The sequence below is a fragment of the Meles meles genome, chromosome 14 (genome assembly GCF_922984935.1).
Source record: "Meles meles chromosome 14, mMelMel3.1 paternal haplotype, whole genome shotgun sequence".
Classification (NCBI taxonomy): Eukaryota; Metazoa; Chordata; class Mammalia; order Carnivora; family Mustelidae; genus Meles; species Meles meles.
In genome coordinates, this window is record NC_060079.1 from 62,778,002 (window position 1) to 62,799,244 (window position 21,243).

Genomic DNA, 21,243 nt, shown 5'->3' on the forward strand with positions numbered 1-21,243 from the left:
GAGATGCCACTACACAACTATTAGAATGGCCAAAACCTGAACATTCACAACCACCAGATACTGGGGATGATGTGGAACAACTGAAACTCTCGTTGTTGATGAGAATGCAATATGGTATAGCCACTTCGGAAGACAATTTGGCAGTTTCTTACAAAACTAAACAAATCTTATTATATGATCCAGCAACTGTGCTATTTGGTAATTACCCCAATGAGTAGAAAACTTACATTCACATAAAAACTAGCATACATATGTTAAAGCAACTTTATTCATAATTGCCAAAACTTGGAAACACCATAATGTCCTTCAGCAGGGAAATGGATAAACAGACTGTGGTATATCTAGATAATGAAATATAATTCAGCACTAAAAAGAAATAAGGTATCAAGGCATGAAAAGCCATGGAGGAAACTTAAATGCATATTACTCAATGAATGAAGCTACTCTGAAAATGCTGCATACCATATGATTTCAATTCTATGACTTTCTGGAAAAGGCAAAACTAAGAATGAAGACAGTAAATAGATCAGTGATTGTTGGGGCAGAAAATTAGACAAAGCAAAGGATTTTTAGAGAAGTGAAAATATGCACTGTGTTATTATAATATTGGATACATATCATTATACTGATGGTTACATGTCATTATACATTTGTCAAAATTTTTAGAATTCAGTGCATCCACAGTGAATTCTAATGTAAACTGTGGAGTTTGAGTGGTAATTATGAAAGAGTAGACTCACCTACTGCAGTAACTGTACCACTCTAGTAAGGAATGTTGGTAGCAGGGGTGACTGGGCTTCTGTGGGGCCAGGAGGTATGTGGGAACTATATTTTCTGATCAGTTTTGTGGTGAAGCTAAAAATGCCCTAAGAGCGAAGTTTATTTAAAAAGGAAAAAAAAGAATTATCACATTGTAAAGCTTTTTCTCTGGGATTCAAATGATCTATTCACTGAAATGATGATCTTCATTTAACTTACAAGCAATACCAAGAGAATGAAGTCATGGCAGAGGTTTTAAAAAATGGAAAAATAAAAATATCTGACACCATAATCCCTAGGTGTAAGGTAATTCAATATAGCATGAGAACTATGTGTATTGTCTTTGCCAATGTTTGATTCTATGAAGTAGAAATTAAATTCTTATTAAATCATTTTTTTATTTATTTTTATTTATTTTTTTTAAATATTTTATTTATTCGATAGAGAGAAATCACAACTAGGCAGAGAGGCAGGCAGAGAGAGAGGAGGAAGCAGGCTCTCCACGGAGCAGAGAACCCGACGTGGGGCTCGATCCCAGGACACTGGGATCATGACCTGAGCCGAAAGCAGAGGCTTTAACCCACTGAGCCACCCAGGTGCCCCTTAAATCATTTTTTTTAAAATGTAGACTATTGATAAATAGTGATTAATTATTCTGAATTTGAAGAAAAAAACCCTACATAATGATTTTTTGTCTACCAGGTGTAATATGTTGTTCAACATACTAAGTCATTTAGGATTTTTGTACCTAGATTGTGCTTATTTTTCATCTTTAACAACCTACAGTTACTTTAATATATGTCTAAAGTTAGTGATATGTCTGACTTTTCTTTCAATAAAATTTTTAGGGAAAGAGTGTCCTACCCACATATGGAAGGAAAGCCATACATTCTCTGTGTCTCCATATGGACTATGAATATTCATGGTTATGACAGGAAGTCTGGAAGACCATTGCCTTCATAATAAAACAGAACACAATAAAATAACAGCAATAACAACAAGACAGAGTTCCAATTCTGATCCTGTTACTTTTACTAGTTACATAATGCAAGACGAATCTTTTAACTCCTTTATTTGTAAAAACTGAAAAAATAGATAAGCTCTGGAAGTTTATGGTGTGCTGATATCTGAAAATATTGTTTGCTATATCATAATATAATGTCTTCCTCAAATAAATAAATCTCTTAAGGCAAAGTACTTCAGAATGCCAAGAACAGGCCGAAAGTGTACCTATGAAAATCTTAATTAATGAAATCATATCTATTGTTTAAACTGATCTTTTTCTTCTATGATCATGACTTCTCTGAACTCGATTGCTAACTTTCTTATTCTACCATGTATTGCTATATTAACTTCTGGCAGATATGAATCATAAAATATAGTAACGGCGACTTATATGTCTTTGGATTGCTCATACCACCAAGTTAAGGGATGAAAATATATTTAACTTCCATTCACTAATGGTGATTTCATCACTGGTAACACTGAACCTAAAATTGAGTGCATTAATTTGGACAAGAAAAGGATTTATTTTGTGTGTAGCATCTGTTCAAGTCCATCTAAACCACCAAATATGATGACAGGGCAATTAAATGACCAGAGATTTTATACTAAATAAGTAAGTCAAAATATCTTACTTATCCACAGATAACCAATTTTCTAGCGGATGGAATCTAAGATATGTAGGAGGTAATAACTACCTGTGGAAGGTCAGGTCTTCTGTTTTCTGTCTTAAAATTATGGGACAAAAGTACTCTATTTAAAAAGTGTATAATTTTAAATTATTTTTATTGGAAATACATGAATGTGTGTTGTGTGTGTGCAATTTGTTGTTTTGAATTGTTTCGATTCTTCATTCACTAAACTGCTGAAAGACATTTACTAACAGAGTACTTGTCTATTTGATTATGCTTTCAGCTAGAAGAGAATTCTACATCTGGCCATCTTCTCTATGTTATATATACATAAGAATAAACGTATATATAATCAACATAAATTTAGCTTTTAAAATCTAGTTGTGTTCTGTAAAACAGATATTGGTATATATATTCAATATAATAAGGAAAGTTGTTAAACAGTATAGTTTTAATAATATAACTCATTATAATTTAAGAGTAAACTGGTATATCCAAGTTTTAATTTGAGACATTGTCATGGTTATAAAATTCAGGGACTGTTTGGGCAAGTATCTGTTTCAGGATGTATGGAATTAAAAATGCAAACAGGAATATTGTATTTTTAATCACTTATGTATTCCTATCAATGAGATCATTCTTAATATGGGTGCCCAGAGAGATAAGATCATTCCTCCTGAGACAGACTTGTAATTGTCTCCTTTCCTATCAAGAACAAGCTTTTATAATACACCATCTTCTCAAGAAGAAAACTGTAGCCATTTATGCCTGTTTCACAAAAATGTTCATTGAAAAGAATAGAGAGGAATCCTTAAATTCATCATAGAAACATTCTTAATTACTGGGAGACCTAAACCTCTCTTCCCAAATAATATTTTATGCACATGGATAATTTTCTTTTCATGTAGAGAATAGTCTCCAATTATAATTATGTAGGAAGTCTTCTGTATGGTGAATTTGGTGAACTTTCTTTAGATATTTTTATGTTTGTGTTTGTTTATATTTTAAAAAATGTTTGTTGTCAAACAATACTGCAAGCTAGTAGCATCCATCTTCTTTTAGAAATACTTATTTTTTAAGAAATACTTTGATTAGGGGTCCCTGGGTGGCTCAGTGGTTTAAGCCGCTGCTTTCGGCTCGGGTCGTGATCTCAGGGTCGTGGGATCGAGTCCCACATTGGGCTCTCTGCTCGGCAGGGAGCCTGCTTTCCTCTCACTCTCTCTGCCTGCCTCTCTGCCTACTTGTGATCTCTCTCTGTCAAATAAATAAATAAATAAAATCTTTAAAAAATAAAAAAAAAGAAATACTTTGATTATATGTTAGTCATCATAGAAAAATAAAAATACAAAATAGGGTCACCCGGGTGGCTCAGTGGGTTAAAGCCTCTGCCTTTGTCTCAGGTCATGATCCCAGGGTCCTGGGATCAAGCCCTGCTCAGCGGGTAGCCTGCTTCCCCTGCTCTCTGTCTTCTTGCCTCTCTGCCTACTTGTGATCTCTGTCTGTCAAATAAATAAATAAATAAATCTTAAAAACAAACAAAAAACAAAAAAAAGCTCAGGAAAGAAAAAAAAGTACAAAATAAATTACATGTATATTAAGACTCTATCTCATTTTATTACTTATATTTTTTAAAGTTGAATTCTGATGACAAGGGGACACTCATATCATATTTTTCCAATCCCAGATCAAAGCCTAAGTAAGCCCTTTAAATTGGGTAAAAGCATCAAGGCAGCTCAAAGGCCATTTAGCTACTACTTCAGTTTGCTTATTATTAGCGCAGCAAAGGCAGGCTTTCTTCCTTTATGGTATAAGAGATTTATTCAAGAAGAAGAACCAGGGGCGCCTGGGTGGCTCAGTGGGTTAAGCCTCTGCCTTCGGCTCAGGTCATGATCTCAGGATCCTGGGATCAAACCCCACATCGGGCTCTCTGCTCAGCAGGGAACCTGCTTCCCCCTCTCTCTCTGCCTGCCTCTCTGCCTACTTGTGATCTCTATCTGTCAAATAAATAAATAAAATCTTTAAAAAAAAAAAAAGAAGAAGAACCAGCATCATTGATACAATCCTTTCTTATATGTATTGTAAAATTCCCGTCCTAGTATGGAGATCAGTGGATGGTTACCTGAAGAACATGTTCATATATCTATCAGTAAGTCTTTTCGTGCTAATTTAGTGATAAATGATTTGTTAAATAAGGATGAATACAATCTATGTCTAACAGATAGAATTAAAAACTCTTGATCTGCATGCACCTGGGTGGCACAGTCAGTTCAGCGTCTGGCTCTTGGTTTTGGCTCAGGTCATGATCTCAGGATTGTGATCTCAGGGTCCTGAGATCAAGCCCTACATCAGACTTTGGACTTAGCATGGAATCTTCTTCAGATTCTCACTCCTTTTTCCTCTGTCCATCCTACTTATGCGCTCACTCTCTCACTCTCTCTCTCAAATAAATAGATCTGTAAATTAATAAGTAAATAAATAAGCAAATAAATAAGACTTGATCTGGTATGGTTATACATGAATATTGCTATACTATAAAAATTTAGGATTCAGACATGAATCAGAACTCGCACTGATATGTAATGAGCAAAATATAAATCAAGAAAAAACTTGATTGATAATTACAGATTTGTTTGTTTATTTGTTAGAATGACTAGGTACACCAGAATAAGGCTGGGGATACTGAATTCAGACTTGGGACTCTGAGTCTAACAATTAGTTGAAGAAAGAAACCGCATTGGCCACTTAAGTAAAGAATCTAACAGAGAATATAATAAAAATTTGTTGTTAGTGAGAGAGAGAAGAAATAGGAAATGCAATAAAATCCTCAAAGTTCTGAGTGATTATCACAGGTCGCAAGACCCATTAAGAATTAAAGACCATCACTAGCTTTTTCAACTCTCAACTACTTTTAATAGGGAAGCAAATCTCATAAGAAAGATCCCATCATGAATGAAACATTTAAGCCTTTAACATTTGTTACCCTTTGGAAACCATAATGATTTCTACATCATTATAAATTGTATTAGGACTCCCATAGGATTTTAGTTTTGCAGTTATATTTAATTTGAAGGACATATTTACATGACTTCATAAGTGACTCTCTCTCATTTTGAGATAAGTTGAAGAATGAATACTATTACTTTAGGCGATTAACCATGAATAAAGATTAAAAAAAAAATTCTCCACCCAGAAGAGAAGAACATTCCTGAGGACATGTCTCTGTCTGAATTCATGGACCCATTCCAAGGGTCCTCCAGGCATGGGAATTTCTTAAGTCTTTCTGATTCCTCTGTGTACTTGATTGGAATCAGAAAATACTGGCAGATACTTCCCAGTGAATAGGAGAAGTGTAATAACATGAAACCTGCTCCCGCTTTGTTCTTCTTTTTAGAATGTAACTTTTAAAATCATGTTTTGAAATATTTATTACTCATGACTATGTTGAAATTTTTTAGTGGATAAATATATATAGCAACCCATGTGCACCCAGATTTTCCCTTAGTAAATGTAACTTTAAAAAGAATTCTCATCTTTGTTCTTTCCAACTTTGGGTATTAATGGAGAAATTTAGATTTTTGACCTTTTAATACATAATTATTAATTGTTTTCTATTAATATATGCAATGATTTAAAAGAAAACCTAGGGATATGACTTCATAAACGACACATAATTAGTCTTCATACCAGGCAGCATAGACCCCTACTGTTTTTATCAACAGAAAGGCTTCTTATTCAAAATCAAGGAAATAATATATGATTTGCTAGTATTCCAGACACTTGAGTGTTGAAAACCAAAACATTTAATAGAATATTCAGGAATCAGTAGAATAGTATTAAGTAAATTAAGGAAAGTCCTTTCTAATCTGAAATATGTTTCTTCCCAACCCTGTGCATGGATCTGCATGGTGTTCAGAAATAGAGCTAGATCACTTTGATTAATTCCATTTTGCCTTGTGAAAATCTGCTGTATCATTGATTGTATAATCAGAAAGAAGAAAAATAAATCCCTTTCATTTGTATTGAGTGGGAAAAGGATTTGCTAGAAAGGGAGACCTACTGGTCAGATTTAGGTTCAATTCTGTGTCAATCATACCCAGACACTGAATGACCTTTTCGCAGATGGTGAACAAGATGTTTCTGTGTGTGTAACAAACAGAAATCTCCTTCCCGTGCATGTGCACAAATGCATGCATGTGTGTGTATTAATCCTGACTTGATTGAATTATAGATCAGACTAACTGAAGAAAATTCATTTAAAAAGAGAGTTTTCATTTTATTTTTATTGTAGTGAGCAGTATTTTTAATTTTCTTGAAAGGCACCCAAGAATAATTACCTTTGTGAACCAAAAATATACAAAACTGTACAGAATAAATAGTTCATAGAAATCTAGCTATACTTTCTTGTAAAATAAAGCTACATTGTCCCACTCTTGAGGCAACTTAAACCACTTACCCTTAGACGTGCCTTTTGCTACTAATTTATGACAACTACCAGTTTACATTAATAAAATTTTTAAAAACATGATTTTTCCTATTTGTTTTGTACCTGTGAATTATTACTTGCCACAAGAAACATATTTCTATCATGGTCATTCAAATTTACAAAGGATTAATGCTATGAAAGAAACCAAACTTAATTTATGCACTAATCATATTTACAGTTGAATATCAGTAGCATTTTAAAAATATCCCAAGAACAAGAATCAAAGTTTGAGCACAAATGACATATCTTAGTTCACAGCAGCATTGATAATAAGATTGTCCACACAAAAATGTGTAGAAAAACCAAAAAACTTTGCTTATTCATCACCTGAACTATTAATGACTCTTATTTTTAAATTCAGAAAGCATAGCAGTGACATTTTTCTAACCCTCAAATATTCAGTTTTGGGTCACTCATAACCTATATAATTCCACGTTCTATTTTTTTTCTTTACTATTACTAGCTATAATTTTAAAGTTCCAGTTCCTTTTGCCATTATTGCAAGAAAATTAGGTGTATCTGACAATATACATTTTTTGTGGTATATACTGATTATATAAACAATATATTCCTTACATATTATAACTACATATACAGGTATAACTTTTTAAGTGACAAAACCCAATTTTATTTCATCAACTGGTAAAGTAATTCAAGAAAATAAGGGTTGCTTAAATACTCAACCCTTTTAGATGTGCAACAGGACTTTTCTGAAACACTTTTAAGTATATGGAGAAATATTACTATAATCCTTGGATGATTTACATACAAGGATTTATTTTATTAGGGGCAGACAAAATTGCCTGAAGAAAATGCAATGGCTTCTCCCAATGATCCCTGAGTTTCTTTTTCTTCTTTTTTTTCCCCATAGGATTACTGCTGTGCTTTAGTTCTGATTGATGACACACACATGTAAGGCACTTATTTACAAGGATTGGACTTAAGACAGAATCACAGCACTTCTGCAAAAGCCCTCGATCTCTCCTTCTATGTTTGCTGCTCCAAGACTTCTAAGTAGTCAGGTTCAGCATGTAAATTAGCTTTAAGCTCAAAATACTCATTTTTAGTCTGTTCCACTAATACCTTCCTTGGCCTTGAGTACATTAAGGTCTCCATTAACTTTAACTCTTCATGGGCTCCAGGATAATGTACTTCCATATCAGGCTGCAGTTGAGCAATGTTCTTCCTTAGGTATTCTGTGATTCCCAGCTGCTGAAGTTCTCTTTCTTTCTCTAAAATATTCCTATATAATGAACTGGCATCCTGAAAGGATAAAAATTCAGTTGACTGGTCTGTGGTTTTGTATTTCACATTTGACCCTGTGAGTGGTGAATGATTTTCCCGTTCTAACAGCCTTCTTTGAAGATGTTTCGCCTCACTTCCGTCTTTTTCATTCCTTTCCTCTTCTTCTTCCAAATGCCTTGGGCCAAAGGATGGACTTCTATAGACATGAACCATGGGACTCACCATGTGCTGCTCATAGAGAGATGCTGTGGGTCTTTCAGCAGTGTGGTGAGTTGTTTTATGGCCATACATACTGTATTGAAGATGGACTGGACTGTTGTCTCTCATCTGTTCATCTGCTTGTTTCTTTTTGTATCTTCTCCTGCGGTGGAGAACAAGAACCACTATCCCTGCAGCGCAGAACACAATGGTTATGAACACGATCAGCAGCCCTAATATTAGAACAGACAGTGGTACAGCATCAGTAAGTGATCTTAAAATAGTATCGGCTGTAGTTGTGGTTGTAGGAGTACTGACAATTATGTAACTAGTTTGAGTTGGCAGGGATGGGTTATTGACTAAACCTGGGCAAAGGAGTTCACTAGTTAGTGCTTTCAATTCCTTTTTGTCCAGGTGCTCTGGAGAAGTGCAGAGGATGTCATCTGTTATTGTGTTCTTACTCAGTTTTTGTAGCCACTGTTGCAATCCAACCAGGTCACAGGAGCAATCCCAGGGATTGTCCTCAAGGTCGATCTGAGTCAATAAATCAAGGTCATCCAAGATATTACTTACAGGGAGATGGGTAAACTGGTTTGCTTTAAGGTTTATCCTCGTTAGGGAAACCCCTGAAAAAATATGTGGTGGTAAAACTTGTAGGAGGTTATTATTTAAATAGAGGACTTTAAGTTTAGGCATTGGGTTAAAGGTTCCTGGCAATAGTTCCTTAACTGCATTGTATTCAAGATACAAATACTCAAGATTGTGGAGACCAAGGAACATGCCTCTACTTAATTTGGTCAGATGATTACCATTTAGATAGAGCTTTTGCAATCTTGTTAGATTCATAAAGGATCCTTCCTCAAGAACCTCAATACGATTGTTTCCCAGGTGAAGCATTTCCAAAGTGAAGTATTCCACGAGATCAGACTTCACTAATGTATGGATAATATTCCCTGCTAGAACAAGCTTTCTAGGGTTTTGTGGAGGAGGCTTTAGATCTGATAAGCTTTCAATATTGCGCTCTTGACAGTGTATTAGAAGTCCTGATGGGGATAGTACTTTGCAGTTGCAGGGAATAGGACAGTAGGGTCCTGGAAGTTGAGTGAATGGCTTTGTAATATAGGGTATCAAAACTGGTGCTTTGGTGGCTGGTTTCAAAAGAGATGTGGTCTTGGTTGACATGCGGCTATCACTTATTGAAGACGTTACTGCCAGATGTAATGATCCTGATGGATCCTCGTGTTCTTCATACACTGGTGGAGTGGGGCAAATTGATTCCTTTTTCAGTCTGCTTAGTATACTTCCTTTGAAAAATGGAGGGCTGTTGCACACAACATCACCAATTACAGATTGCGGAGGCATGTTTTCCAACCAAATTTTTAGCTCTAATAAGTCACAGTTACAGGCCCACTTATTGTCCTCCAACTGGAGATCCAATATCCGGCCAATGTGTTCTAAAAAACCAACATAAGGCAATGTTTGCAACTGATTTCCACGAAGATCTAGATGGGTTAAAGGAACGAACCGAAATATGTTTGGAGGAAGACTCTCAATAGCGTTGTCATTTAAAATTAACACTTTAAGTCTGTGGAGCTTGCTAAAGGCACTTGGTTCAATCACTGTAATGAAATTGTTATCTGCTTGTAGGAATTCCAGGTTTTCCAATCCATGGAAGGTATCCTCTTTAAGAATTTCTAAGGAATTGTGATTGATATGAAGTTGCTTAAGAAGGCCAAGACCATTAAATGCACCAGTCTCAATATCTGCAATATTGTTAAATCCAAGGTGTATTGAGATAGCGTTGGTAAGCCCAGAAAAGTCATTTGCGTGAAGCATTGTCAAGCCATTATTTAATAAACTTAGGTGGAAAGATCGTGATGGTGGCACACTTATTTGGGATAATTCCTTGATACCTTTTTCTTCACAGTTTATTAGCATTGTACCGTCTTTTTCCTCACAATTGCAAAGAGAGTCACAAGAACCTCTGGCTGAGGACATCGGCGATTGGGACTGTGAAGATATACAGGCGAGGAGAGATGAATATAAGAGATGAATCCACAGCTTCATGTTGTCATGTGATGAAATCTGATTCTGTAAAACAAAAGGCAACAGCAATGTACTTTAGCGGGCAGAAGTAGGGAAGAGATGAACCTGGTGATTACAAAATAGTAGGGTTTCCTCTAAAAACAACAAAAAAATATTAATTACTTGGAACATATGAAAATCTTACTACATTTGCATTTTCTCTTTTTTTTTCTAATACTTGACAGGCATGTTTTAGCTCACTTTTAACTTGTACTGTGATAAAAATGTAAAATTTAGGGCACCTGGGTGGCTCAGTGGGTTAAGCCGCTGCCTTCCGCTCAGGTCATGATCTCAGGGTCCTGGGATTGAGTCCCGCATCGGGCTCTCTGCTCAGCGGGGAGCCTGCTTCCCTCTCTCTCTCTCTCTCTCTGCCTGCCTCTCTCTCTACTTGTGTCAAATAAATAAATAAAATCTTTAAAAAAAATGTAAAATTTAGGTCAAGGAGAATCTAAAATATTGTATCATCAATGGTGTTCACATTTTCCAAATAAACTGCATTTTAATAGGTGAGAGAGTTGCTGCTTAACTGGACTATTGATACCTTGATATGATGCAGAGGTGTATGTTTGCAAAGACCCTGATTCCTTTTTTTTCTTTTTTAACCACAAAGTTGATGACGCTAAGGTTGAAGGATTACAGTATAAAACAAATATGTGATATTAACCAGAAGCAGAGAAAAAAGTAGGGAATGCAAAAATGTTAGAAAAAGTTAGAAAAAAATGTATGTATCTATGTATGAACATATGCATACATCATGCATTTCCTTTATTTATTTATATTTTTGAGCTGGATGTCACAATATACTATCTAATAGTTGCACCTGTGTTTTAACCTGCTTTGATTTTGGCTCTATACTTATTAATTTTATTATCTATTTTAAAACCATGAGTAAAATAAGTCTCTGACCATGTAAGAAAGGAGATCACTATAAAAAGAATTTCATTTTAACTGTGCTGTCCAGGGCAGTTTGTATAAGTTTGATAGTATTATATATATATATGGTTAAGAGTGCCTGTTAAAATTTCACTTGTCGGGGCGCCTGGGTGGCTCAGTGGTTTAAGCCGCTGCCTTCGGCTCAGGTCATGATCTCAGGGTCCTGGGATCGAGTCCCACGTCAGGCTCTCTGCACTGAAGGGAGCCTGCTTCTCTCTCACTCTCTCTGCCTGCCTCTCTGCCTACTTGTGATCTCTCTCTGTCAAAATTAATAAATAAAATCTTTAAAAAAAAAAAAATTTCACTTGTCACACTTTCTCCTGAATTTCTAAAAGTAGGATATTTCCTGCTGCTTTTAAATCCTTTTATGAATAAGGTTAATACATACCTAAAGAAGAAAAACAGCTTTAAAACACATTTCTAGCTATTATAAAAGAATAAACAATGCCTCACATAAACTTCAAGCAAATGACTTTCTAACGAGGTCTTGAAACTGGCTTTAGGGCATAGAATGTCATCATATAATTAAGCAATGGACCTCCTTTATTATAAGGCTTAAAGCCACAGTAAACTCTAAAACAAACTGCACTATACTCAAACATTTGAGGGTACCTCTAATTTGGTAAACAAACAAACAAAAAAAATGACAGTTCAGGATAACAACATCGCATATTCCAACTCCTTAAAAATTTAAGAAATGTATCTGAAATAGCAATTCTTTAGAAAAATTCTAACTCTGAGATGACAGCATTGACAAGATAAATACATATAACTCCAATGTATTTAATTCCATTTCTTTTCTTTAGTGTACCTTAAATTTATAGAAATTAAATTGAAAGATAAATAAACACCATATCTCAAAACTCTTCAACCTTTCCAAGTGGTATTTGCTTTCATTTATTTTTTAATGGAATGTGAACAGTAACTTTGAATCTACCTAAAGTTCACAATCAGATAGATGCAACAGAACAGATAGAACATCCCAAAACCAATCAATAATTCTGGAAAAAACTAATCCCATGAAAATACTTTGTTTTATTGAAAACATGTATAGCATGAACTTTCTGAATGGTAAAAGGCAACTAAAGAAATAAAACAGTATAGTGCCTTTCCATATAAAGGAAAAGTTAGCAGACTAAATTTTTCCACAGGGAAATTGATTTTTAAACAGCTCTGTGTCTATGTTTAGAACCCAACAGCTTGTAGTTGGAGCCCTCAACTTGTGGATTAGCTTCCACAAACACTAAAGTACTTCTTCATAGATTACCAAGAAAGAATATGATTCATTTCACCAGACACAGCATCTTGAGAACATAGTAAATAACTTCCAGATGACAATCTCTAGTTACTGTTTTAATCTTATATTCATTTTATGTTCTTCAAAATGTCCTAGGGAACAGTTTCATATCTTTTCAGAAATGCACACAAATTTGAAGATGGGCTCCGTATGGATAACATCTGATCCTATGTGAAAGAGGTCAAAAATCTCTGTTTACATATTTGCAGAAAATATATATTTCCCAGCCAGGAAATAATAAAAATAGCATACAAAATACCAAGAATCTTTTAACGTTCTGCTTATATTTTAAGTTCAACAATGGTGTTTGGAAGTGATCTTTCCTTCAGAAAGCACACATATATAGCTTCCAAGAACGAACTGGATGCTATGCAAGAAATAGTGGCATCTTATTTTATTTGTTCCTCTGGCGAGCCAGCTGTTGGACTGTCTGCTGCTGCGAGAAAACAGGCATCTGCTACAGCATTAGTGGTGCCAATGAGTAAGAATGAAACTGGATAGCTTTTAATGCTAAGTTATTTTTTTTAAGGGCAAACATACAAATTCAATCAATTTAAGACAATGCAAAGATAGGTCTTAGAAAAGCCTGGTAACATTCATCTTACCTGTAAAGCAGAAACTCTTCCTGACGTTATCTGCAATGCACAGCTGGAAGAGATGGTCAAAGTAAATTCAGTTTCTTTATTAAAAAAGAAAACACGAGCCGCCACGTACTTTCTTCTCAAATATCACTTTTTGGCAGGTCCCATTGCTTCATAAAGTTAAAAAGCTCTACTCAAAGACTAAACGCTGAGCAGTTCATTGAAAATATCTCAGACCGAGTGCATCCTAGATCATCCTGAAGCAGTTGCCTTTTCTCCCCAATTAAAATTCACGGCATACTTCACAGCTATGCTGACTTTTTTTGCATATAGTTAACCATTTGCAAGCTGCAGAATGCAGTAAATAAACAAGATGTTTCACAGAGCTGGGATTGATCACTCTTGCTTTCTTGGTTTGTAGATCCAAGCTGCGGCAGTGCTCCCTTTCCTCCCTTTCTAGTCTTTCTTGTTAGCTCAGTTTGTTATTAGTCAGATTGCCAAGGGCTGGGAGGTAGGCGTCAATAAAGAGACTTCTTGGCTTTTGACTCAGCCTTTAAGCCCTGAGCGCTTTACTCAGCCAGTGTCATTTAACACCAGAGACAGCTCCACCTTGGGACGGCTCAACTCCTCCTCTTTCTGCAAATGGCCTTTCCACTCCCTTTTGATACCAAAGAGAGTGCAAGTAAATTTTGTTGGAAATAATTATGCACCGTTTTAAGTGTATAATTTTTTGTGTTGGAGAGCAAGCTAAATAATGCATTATGTTAAGTGCTCCATCGGCACGGGACTGTTCCGTTTGCACACATGCGTGCAGCAAAACTGTCAGCACGCCGCCTGTAGAGTCCTTGCTTCAGGTTTTGTTTTGCTTTGTGTTTTACCGGTATTTGTGGTCGCAGTGGTGCACTAGGTTTTTGAAATGTTAACGTGAACTACTTTCCTGCCACATTTGCCTTTTTGTACGCACGATTTAAATGTCTTTTAAAGCCTCACGTCAGAGACTCCAAGTCATACACTTCATTATTTCTTTCCCTACAGCGAATGTTCAGTAATGAGACCAGAAATGAGGTTCTTTTGCAGGGAAGATAATATTTATTTGGAATGGCAATATGATTACTTTAAAATATATTCAAGAATCTTTATTACAGATGGTTGTCATTAATTGAACACTGCTTAACACTCTCAAACTCTGAAGTGATGTCTCTTCTGGTGAAATGAACCAAGTTAAATGAGTATGTAGAAATTACAATATCCTGATTTTTATGGCACTGGCTGGAGAGAGCATTTTTTTCCCCTAAAATATTTCTATTTTAAAAGCTACTTGTCCCTTCAACTCTCAGAGGTTTCTGAATCACCACTAATAAAACTTTCAACTGTCAGATTCCTTCTTTCTTTCCCCAAATGCCTGTGTTTTAAAAATCATTCCTCTTTGCATTCTAAGTACTTGAACTTTTTCACATCCAAAATGAATATACTATAATTTATTCATTTTGAAATAGTCTGTGCTTAGAAATACCCTTGGCTATAGGCTCTAAAGTCTACCTGTGTAATATTAGGTATTATTTCAGGGGAAAAAAAAGGTAAAATCATCAAAATGGGACAATATCAGATTGGCTTATTATTTAACGATTATGTGCAACTGTGCACTCAAATTCATAAAGTTTTCATATCCTTAGCATGGAATAGTTGCTTTAAAAGATGGATTTTGAAGCAGTTTTTAATATTTTCACATTCCTTTATATTATATTCTTTCACTCATTAAGTTCCTCATTTATTTTAATGACACCATGTTTTAAGAGGAAATAGAGATAATGATACAGATTGGGGGATTAGAAAGGGTAAGGAATGAGAGATTAGAGGAAATAAGAGAAAATCAAGGTAAGGAGTTAATCTCAGGCACAATTTGCTGCCAGCTGACAGCCAGGTTGCATTACCTTAAATCAATCTAATGATTTAGGTGGGTGACAAAATTGACTTAGAATCAATGGGAAAACAAGGAAGTAGAATAATTTCCCTTCCAGCACTGTACACAAAATTCTCCAAATGTGTTCCTTTTGGTTTTGGAAGTAAAACCTCAGGAGAAATGTTCTGGAAGTCTGTGGAGGAAGAGTGGTTCAAACAGACATATGGACAAATAGAACTGAGTTCCCTATAGATGGACACACGTTTCTTTCATTTCCTCCAATTTGAGTATGTGTCTATTTTCTCCATAGTATGCACCTAGAACATATCTCAAGTTATTTATGTCGAATCCCTTGCCTATAGATGACATGTTGTCCTCATGCATAAATTACTGGTTAATTCAATGGAAAGGAAGGTTTTTTTATAATTATTATTCTTTACTTTTTCTCTAGGTTTTGGGTGGAAACTCTAAGAATGGTTAAGTAAAGAATTGTTTGAGAAGCATTCCGTAACTTTTAACTGGTTCGAAGGAGTGGTATTGATAAGGAATTACTCAGCGTTATCTTTTTTTTTTTTTTAATATTTTATTTATTTAACAGAGAGAAATCACAACTAGGCAGAGAGGCAGGCAGAGAGAGAGGAGGAAGCAGGCTCCCCGCGGAGCAGAGAGCCCGACGTGGGGCTCGATCCCAGGACCCTGAGATCATGACCCGAGCCGAAGGCAGTGGCTTAATCCACTGAGCCACCCAGGTGCCCCTACTCAGCGTTATCTTAAACTCAGTAGTAAAATATGTAACAGTACACTTAAAATGATTATGGCTAAAACTACTGTTCTCTGTATTTTGTTAACTGTAATTCCTAAGTTATTTCACTAAGTCAATAATTCTGTTATTCTTTCCAAAATGCTTGTGGCGGAATATGTTATTGATTGTCAAACGACATTTAAGAATATTTTTTAATTTCCAATTGTTACATGGAAAAATACTTTCCCAGTGTAGCTTTCCCCAAATTCTGATAATAAATTCATTAAGAGACCATAATAAATACTAAATTTTATTAATCTTTCCACATAATTTACCCCCAATAATTCCATATTGGAAAGTGTTAAAAAGTCAGCAATTATTTTTAATCACATACTCTACCTTATGTCTTATTGTGACTTCTACAGCTTTTGGAATGTGCATCTTCAACAGCAAATATGAAAGTATTTTAATTACAATGAAGAAAACCAAGGAGTCAGAAGACATAAAACTACCTCTGTTAGTCATTTTAGAGCAACAGCACACAGAGTGCACGGTTATGATACCAGGACTGAGGAGAATGCCTTTTCTGCTCTGCTGATGTGTGTGTGTGTGTGGCGGGGGGTGGGGGGGGTTGGGGGTGGATCAAGGGTGAGGAATCATTTTACATATCTAGTGGTGACAAAGACCAGATGGAAGAATGTTCTATGAAATTTGTTGGACTGATAACGCATGTGGGGTAAATAGAATGACAGGGCCAACATCAAGCACTAGAAAGAGGAAAGAAAAAATAATAGCAATGAAAGAGATTGATTCATGCTGTATAAGACAAGTTCTACGTCAGAGCACTTGCCCACCTTTTCCAGTGCCACATTTAAGTCCATAAAATGAAAACATATGTCTGATTGTTTTTAACACCAGACTCTGGAAGCCTCGAAGAGAGGTCTTTGTACCATCTGTGGTATAGACTGAGGCATATTTACATATTCTGAAGGTTGAAACTATAACCCTTAGTGACCCATTATGAATTATAATACTGTAGATGGATTTTACATACTTATTGATTATTTCATTCTTTTAAGAAATATTTAGACACGTAATAATCCTAAATTAGTGTCACTTTGAAAGTATGTGTATAATTATTTAAAAAAATACTCAAAGCAAATTATTGGGAAATAACATTCCTGTGGGCTCTGTACTGGCAGGGAATTACATTAAAATTCATGAAAATACTATTGAAATTCAATATTACAGATATTTGCAAAAAATCAAATTTACAGAAATGTAGAAGAATTGTGCACTAATTTTACAAATATTAAGAAGGACATGTTTCTTTTTTCTAATTTCAAGCCAAAATTTTTTCTTTAAAATTGTATATACTTTTGAAAATGAGTATGTTTCATTATAAGACTCTAAAGGATATTCAAATGAAACAAGAAAAGTTAAATCCACTAACAATCCCAGAGATTAGATCTAATTTAAATATTCCTTATTTTATATTCCTATCCTGTTCATTGTATACAAAAGTAAGAGTTCTTATAAAATTTTACAAAATTTTTAAAGATAATAATGGGGTAAATTCTACTTAAAATATATATATTTGGACTTATTTACATAAATTCTATTCATAGAAGATGACAATCAAAGAATGATGTCTTTTATCTTTCATGATGCTACGCTATACAGTAACCTTTGAATTCGCTTCTCAAATTTTGAACATAGGGTTCTCTTTCATGTTTCACTAGAAGAGAAGCCTGAAACACTTTACCACCATTACTATTTTTTGGTTCTGTTAGAGTCAGAGCATAATGATTATGAATACTTTATCTTCTGACAATAACATGCAATTTAACAAAAGGAACATGGCTTTTATATAAAGAAGAATAGAAAATTTTCTCACCTTTTAGCAATAACATCTTTGTACATGAGAAGGATATTTGCATATATTCATCATGAATAATGACTTCACTGAGAGATGCAAAATTATTTTAAGTTTTATAATCCTATAATTGTGATATTTAACCAGTTTTTGAGATATGTAAGTTTTATTTAGTTCAATGCATTATTTAAGTAACATGAGTATTATGTTTTAAGATCATCTGTGTGGAGAATCTCCACATAGTGGAATGAAAGTAAAATTTTACCAACCTAAGATTGATTAGTTGACACAAATTTAAGTACCAAACTTCACAATAAAGAGTCTATGTGGAGTTTACATGATAGATACAATGTTTTATAAATCACACATAAATCAGTTTTTAGGAAACTTGCTCTTTGCATTGAATCTTTAATAAAGAGTTTAGTTTGTTATTTAAATCTTAAGTTTCTTTCATGCTCAATTTGATCTGACAGCAAAGTTATAAAATTAATAATGGAATTGTCTTATTCTAAGAGAGGTTTTACAATTATACTTTCTGTTTTAATTTGAAATCTGTTGACACAAAGGAACTCTCTTATACCATTATTTAACCTGGCACAACCTAAACAAAGCAAAACAAAAACTTTCTCCTGGAAACTTGGATTATAAGCTCTCTGTCTTCATATGAAGTGTATTTGTGATTTCATAAAATTACCTACTTCAAATGGATAACTAAGAAGACTTTTAAAAATTATTAAAAAAAAACAACTAAAAATGTTGGTGAATGCTTTACAACAAATAATGAACAGTATGCAAGAAAACAAGGTCCAATGTAATAATGGTAAACTGTGAGTTATTTTGGTTGTAAAGACTCCCTGAGGGGAGGTTATTATCTACTTCTTATTTTTTTCTCTAATACTATAGAGTGAGTTGCATATAGGAAGCCCTCAAATAAGTAGTTATTCAAGTTGAATCCTTTCTTTGTATGTTCTCACTATCTTCTAATCTTAGGATACTTACTTGTTTCTAGGAATGTATACATATTAATTTTAAAATTGTTGCCCATATAACAAAAACTTAATGCTAGAGATCAAGATTAAAAAAATTTTAAAAATCGATCCCCTGCATCTTTCCAATTATTGTTGTTTGGCAGTTATTATAACATAATCTGTGTGACTAGACTACTTGGTTAACAGATGATTAACAATAATTCTAGATAAATACCACTGAATCAAATAAACATGATAGATGATCAGCTTGGTGGTTCCCCTACAGAAGGTTTAAAATTTCTGATTGTCTTTCTATTGCCAACCACAATTTAGACATCACAGCCTCTCCCTATTATCTGTCCCTGTGTCATGAGGGATGCAAACTTATTCAAATTGTTTTAATCTCATGATAGTGATATTCACCCATTTGTCCAAAACATGTCAGTTTCATTTAGTTCAACGTTATTATTACAATAACATTAAGCTGTGCATATCATGACCATGAATATCATGCATATATGTATATTTATTTAAGTATGCTTTAAAATCATCTATATGGAGATGATTTCTATATTATGGAATAAAAATAGTATCTTTACCAATCTAGGACTGATTAATTGACACAGAAATTTAAATACCAAATGTTACAGTCATTTGGAAAGAAATAAATTTTTTAGTTACAATTGGATCTATACTCTGTAAAGAAAGAAATTAAGAATGTAACTCATGTTTGTTGAGAAATATAAGTGCATAGTTCAACAAGTGACTCAGTAATTATGTAATTATTTTATTTTGCATTATTTTTACTTGATAACAATGGAGTTAATATAAAAAGATAGTTATTGAACTATTAGTCATCACTAAAGTATCAATATTAAACAAGAAGGTAAATAAATGATTAGTGGCAGATTTCACTGAATAATGTTGACTTTTTATTAGCAGGAATCTAGCTGGAAACTCCAAAACAAAATAAGCATTGTTACATTTTGATATATAACATTTAAAAAAGTAGAATGTAACATAGAAAATAAGCTTTTGAACTGCAAATAATTCAGACGCTGAGATATTCCTTAAGAATCTACACTCAATGTATAAAAAAAAAAATGCATTTACACCATACCTATATATCTACATGAATATAAATGCCTATTTTTAATATAATTGTCCTTTTGATGATTTTACTGTATACATCCTACCTATATTAATCTACAGTCTCTCCTTTGAAATAATTGAGGCTTTCTTGTGACATATTTCAATGATTTGCATATCCCATATATTACTATGTATATTGTGTGTTTAAGAAAATAAGGCAGTGTTATCTATAATTTTCATGTTTCCCAATATTGTAAAAGAACATAGACCATTGTTATATATAATAACTAATAAATACTAATAAAATGTCAACAGTAATAAAGTTCTAATAAAACCTAACACCTAATAATCAAATTACTATAATAAGCTATACTTGTTTAAATGGACAGATATCCTTTGTTGTTTTTTTGTGGAAAGGGAAGAGAAAGGGAGTTGACAGAAAGGTATGTCAAGTTAATTTTTGATGTATCATACCAGATTTTCCTGGGCAATATAAAAATTCAATCCTCATAAAACACTTACTTGAACTAAAGGCTTTCAATTCTCTTCCCCTCAAACAGTAGTAAGTTTGAAGTCACATGACTATAGTAAAACAAATACTCCTTGAAATATTTGTATTCTTTTCTTTGACTAATTATGATCAGAGAGGCATTTATAAAAAAGTATTTCCTCATTTTTATTTGCAAAACCAACCTACTAAAATGTAGAAAACACTGATTTTTAGAAACCTCACAGCTTTAAACAATTACTTAGCAGTAAAACAATTTTAAAAACATAGCTTAGCCTATTTTAAGAAAGGAAGCAATTCAAGATAGCACTTACCTGCTTTTCCTTCCTATACATGGAAATACATGCCTTCCACAGAATATTACATATCTTTGATACTAGTAGAAATCACTGTTTAATAATTCTTGATATAGGTAAGAGAAGAAACTGAAAATAAGAATTTTTGACCTAAAAGTAATCTTGAATATTTGTATAATATTATTAAGAACTAAGAGAATCATTCCTAACACCTCCCTTGGTTTAGAGCTTTCTCACTCTTTTAGCTCCCTCTAGTGGATATTTTTTTTAAAAAATTCTTAACAACTTTAACAGTGGTAGCGCATGCTCTTTTAAATTTTTACTTTAAACATGTAGCTGGTGTGGGTAGTTGTTCCATTGCTGGTCTGTAATAATTATTACAGTGCATTATAAGTATATTTTAAGAAAAAATAACCAAATTTGAGCATGATTGGAAGCAAAGCTTAAGAAAAAAAAAATAACCAAATTTGAGCATGATTAGAAGCAAAGTATTACAGGCTATATTATTTATAAGAATAAATGACAATATCCATTGTTATCATCTATCATGTTCTTGAAAAGACTTATAAATGTTCTTCAATTAAACCAAAGACAAAAAACAAAGAACATGCTACATTTATTTGTTAGTGTCCAACTACCTTTTTGT

At 33.8% G+C, this 21,243-nt stretch overlaps 1 protein-coding gene across 1 annotated transcript; it reads right to left on the reverse strand.

The window, feature by feature from the left end:
• Positions 1-6,541: 6,541 nt before the first annotated feature.
• SLITRK6 (SLIT and NTRK like family member 6) lies at positions 6,542-13,731 on the reverse strand. The gene is made up of 2 exons (XM_046028187.1): positions 13,240-13,731; positions 6,542-10,410 (listed from the first exon to the last, which is right to left on the reverse strand). The coding sequence occupies exon 2, from the start codon at positions 10,384-10,386 to the stop codon at positions 7,864-7,866; it is 2,523 nt and encodes an 840-aa protein (XP_045884143.1). The 5' UTR covers positions 10,387-10,410; positions 13,240-13,731; the 3' UTR covers positions 6,542-7,863.
• Between the last annotated feature and the right edge of the window lie 7,512 nt (positions 13,732-21,243).